At 36.4% G+C, this 3856-nt stretch overlaps 1 protein-coding gene across 3 annotated transcripts in view; it reads right to left on the bottom strand.

Annotated features, from left to right (window-relative positions):
- LOC105284944 overlaps window positions 1-1553 on the bottom strand; it is a 167459-nt gene extending 165906 nt beyond the window's left edge. For all 3 annotated transcript variants that reach the window (XM_011348829.3, XM_020033441.2, XM_026970570.1), the window contains exon 1: window positions 1457-1553. In XM_011348829.3, coding sequence (XP_011347131.2) covers window positions 1457-1545 — 89 coding nt within the window. In that variant the 5' untranslated portion in view covers window positions 1546-1553. The remainder of the gene's footprint in view (window positions 1-1456) is intronic.
- Between the last annotated feature and the right edge of the window lie 2303 nt (window positions 1554-3856).

Raw genomic sequence — 3856 nt, 5'->3', positions numbered from 1 at the left:
TTGAAAAACCGACGTAACGCACTCGGGCATCGAGGCGGATTTATTTCTCGTACGCACTACTATGGCAAAAAGTTTTCTTTTTATCTCCCCACGTGAACAGCCTATCGTGTAAGGTATCACGTCCACCATGGTCGTTGCAAATTCTCGATTTACGACAATCCAGTGGATGGCTCGACGGTCATTTCGGGTCACTGCCTAGTGGACACAGTAGTCCAAGTATGAAATTTATCGTCCGGAATATTCGTCTCTTAACAACGGTCGGAGATTGTTCGTAAAACGATAAAAGATCTAGGCGCACCATGAATAGAACATGAGTAACAAGCATATAAATCTTTAATGCTATCAATTTTTCCAGCAAACAGTCTTTCGAAATATCTTCGATACAACGAGAAGAAATGCAGGCGTAAAAACGTAATACACGACACGTTCTCTTTCATACCTCTGCATTCTCTCTTGCATTCCTCTGCGATCGATGTTTATTCCTCCTGATACAATATTCGTGCATTTACGGAAATAAGTGAGAAATAAATGAAAAATATTTCAATTGCCACGGAGATTAATTTGATTTAATTAATCGTTTTAATTTTCATTTAATCATTTATACCACGAACGTGCTCTAATTATTGCTACATAGAATAAAATTTTTAATAAGATACACCGGTAAACCGTTCTCGAAAAATACATATATACCCGTTGAAAATAACGTATAAAATCCATTTATATACATATTACATGTATGACTGTAGAATAAAGTTTTATCTGAAATATACTTAATCCGCATTGAAAGGTTTTCATTCATTTGTTGACAAGCGCAGCATCAAGAGAGGATTTAGGTAAAATATAACGTAGTTGTAGCATCATTTGGTCGCTAAAGATTTGCCCGGATTGTGATATCTCATAAAACTTAGCAATTGTCTTATATATTTTTAATTATCTTAGTTTTTATAAACGCTCATGCTATTGTCGCATCGTGTCTTAGGATTTAATACGAATCAAGTCGAAAGATAACTGAACATTATGTAAGAATGACGCGGTGTGAGCTCTTATGCATATATACAATTAATATAAATAATACTAGTGCTGTGAAATACTTATTATAAAAATGTGTAAATAGATGATTAAACATATCAAAATACATCTTCTTGCTTGTTTTTATTTCGCGACAATCTACGTTTTATCTTAAAAGATCAAATAAAAATTATATATCAGATTTGCATGGCTCGTTTGCATAAATTAGCTTATATAGCCAGTGTAGAACTAGAGTCTCTTAGCTAATTGAAGTAGAAAAATCCGATCCGCCAGAAGCTTGCTACATTGGCAGGTAGTCGCCGATTTCTGACATTTCTGCCAATAGACGCGCACAACGTTGTGGCCGTGAGACTTCAAAACGGCGCGAGCGTGTTCTCCGAAGCAGAAGCAGACGAGAAAATTAATATTACTTTTATAATCGACTCACCCGTTGCCGATGCATTTCCACAGCTGGCGTGGACCGTCCGCCGCGCACTGTGTCCTTGAGGAGCGACCGAGGATCCCGAGCTTTCGCATCCTTGGAGCTGGACACCGTCGTCGAGGAGCGTTCCGATCCCGAGCAGAGCACCGCTCTAGAATTGAGCAGTCCGGATTAGCATCCGACCCTGGCACCATCAAGGTAATGACAATGAACTGCATCACGGTACCTCTTCCCCTCCCCCCAGCTTCGTCTCCCTATTACGGAACCCTCGTGAAATCTACGGAGTTGCAACGTATTCGCTACGAATCGTGTCTGTGTCTCGCACTTTAGAGCGAATTAATTCGAAATTAGTAGAGTATATATGTTACAACCCGTAAATTATTAAAAACACTAAAAAAAAGGGCGAGACGAACATACGTTGCAACGAACATACGTCACGTTAGCGGCTTTGCAAGCTTTGCCGCCGAATTCGCGGATTATGCGATCGATACAGTGCTGCCAAAATCGTATTATTGCCCATAATCGATAATCGCGACGCCAATCGAATCGATATATTTTGAAAGAGAAGCAATCAAGTGAAAAAAATCGGAATTCTTAAGTGCGAGCGCATCCTCCTTCGCGCTTTCTTTGCTAAATGATCTTATTCAGTGCTGCAACACTACGTGTAGGTAGCGTTTCTGATTGGCTACTGCAATTTCAAATAAAATCGCAGTAAATAAACTGCGTTCCGATATACACTACAACTACAAGTACTGAAAATCTATTCTACGGTATAGAACAATATACATGCGACGTAAACTATAGATTTCTGCACTTACAGTGAATATCGGAACATATATATTGGCAGGCATGGTTGAGCGTTCTTTTCAGAAAGAGCGCGGTGTTCGATTTATTCTATTCAAACATTAACAATAGACTGAAATTCCAGCGCGGTTCTTTTATTTATTCGAAGAAAATATTTAAATGTGCTTATTTTTCATGTTTTCCAAGTAAATATTTCTAGCTTTTATTAAATACCGACAGAATCAATAAAATATCCCATATACCTCCCATACAGCACGGCAAGATTGTCGCAATATTGCAGCAACATTTTTCGGCAAGATTGCAACATTGCAGAACCATTGCGAAATATTGTTGCAAGAGTACTGCAAGATTGCAGCAACGGTAAAATGTCCGCTTTCAGAAATATTGCTACAAAACGTTGTAGCAATATTGCAGTAAAATATACATGCAAACTACTGTGGAAATGTGCCAATATATGGTTGAGCTGGGTCTTTTGTGCCTAATAATATATTTCGCGTTAATGTATGTATATTTTTCGCTTAACAAACTATGCAATCACGTAATTAAATTTAATTATGTGATTTCTTCTAGCTTCAACTTGAGACTGCGTTTCAAGACCGATAGTAAACGGTCTTAAAACGCAGTCTCAAGTTGAATCGTAGTTTAAGCGAAGTCTAAGCGAAGACTGTACATAAATTCATGTAAAAAAATATTAGACACAAAAGATCCAGTCCAACGATATATTGGCACATTTACTTGATTGTTATAATAATCATGACTAACATTAATATAAATACACACATTATTTTACGTTATTTTAGATTATACACAAGTTGGCATAATAGCTTTAACACGAAGTAAAACCATTCTAAAACACATGGATCTTTTATGAAAAGTTTAAAAACCACTTAATGTATTAAGATTAACATGCCAACTTGTATGTATAATAACGCATAAGTTTATTTTATTTTAATCTTAGGGTTTGGAGGTAATAGACAAATTTATATACATATATAATTAATATAAAAATGCTTTCAATCCTATGTGTATTAAAATTATTATAATAATAAACATTTTTGAATACTTACTCTAATTGTAAGTGACACACAAACACACAATAAAAGTACATGTTATTTTCACAATATTTTACAATGTTGCTGTAACGTGTTTAAACTATATTGCAAATTCATGACTATACAATATTTCTGCAACATTGCACTGCAATGTACAATATTGCAATATTGCAGCAATGTTGCTGCAAACTTTTGTGTTGTATGGGCTACTATATAGAAATGCTACGAGTAATAAATATTTCGTAAAAGAGAAATAAAACTATAAAATTGTATAAATAAAGTAATTGCGTAATTTGGTAAATAACATGCGCGTAATATTTCCGTGAATTATCGTTAAAAAATGCAAATACATTTCATCAATATTCTCAAACAAACGTTTCGCGGAGCAAAATGCTGCTCTTACGTGCAGACAATATTTTGTATTTCCATATTTCCGTCGTTACAGGTCCCCGCGGCCGTCCAAGTCCTTGCCGGTGCCATTACCTGTGGACCACAGTCCGTTATGGACGGCTTTAACGCACGCTAATGCGGTCACCGCGGCGTTAGGAGA

This window comes from Ooceraea biroi, chromosome 6, assembly GCF_003672135.1.
Source record: "Ooceraea biroi isolate clonal line C1 chromosome 6, Obir_v5.4, whole genome shotgun sequence".
Lineage (NCBI taxonomy): Eukaryota > Metazoa > Arthropoda > Insecta > Hymenoptera > Formicidae > Ooceraea > Ooceraea biroi.
Note: the sequence above shows the minus strand (reverse complement) of the source record. Positions and strands in the feature narration are given on the sequence as shown.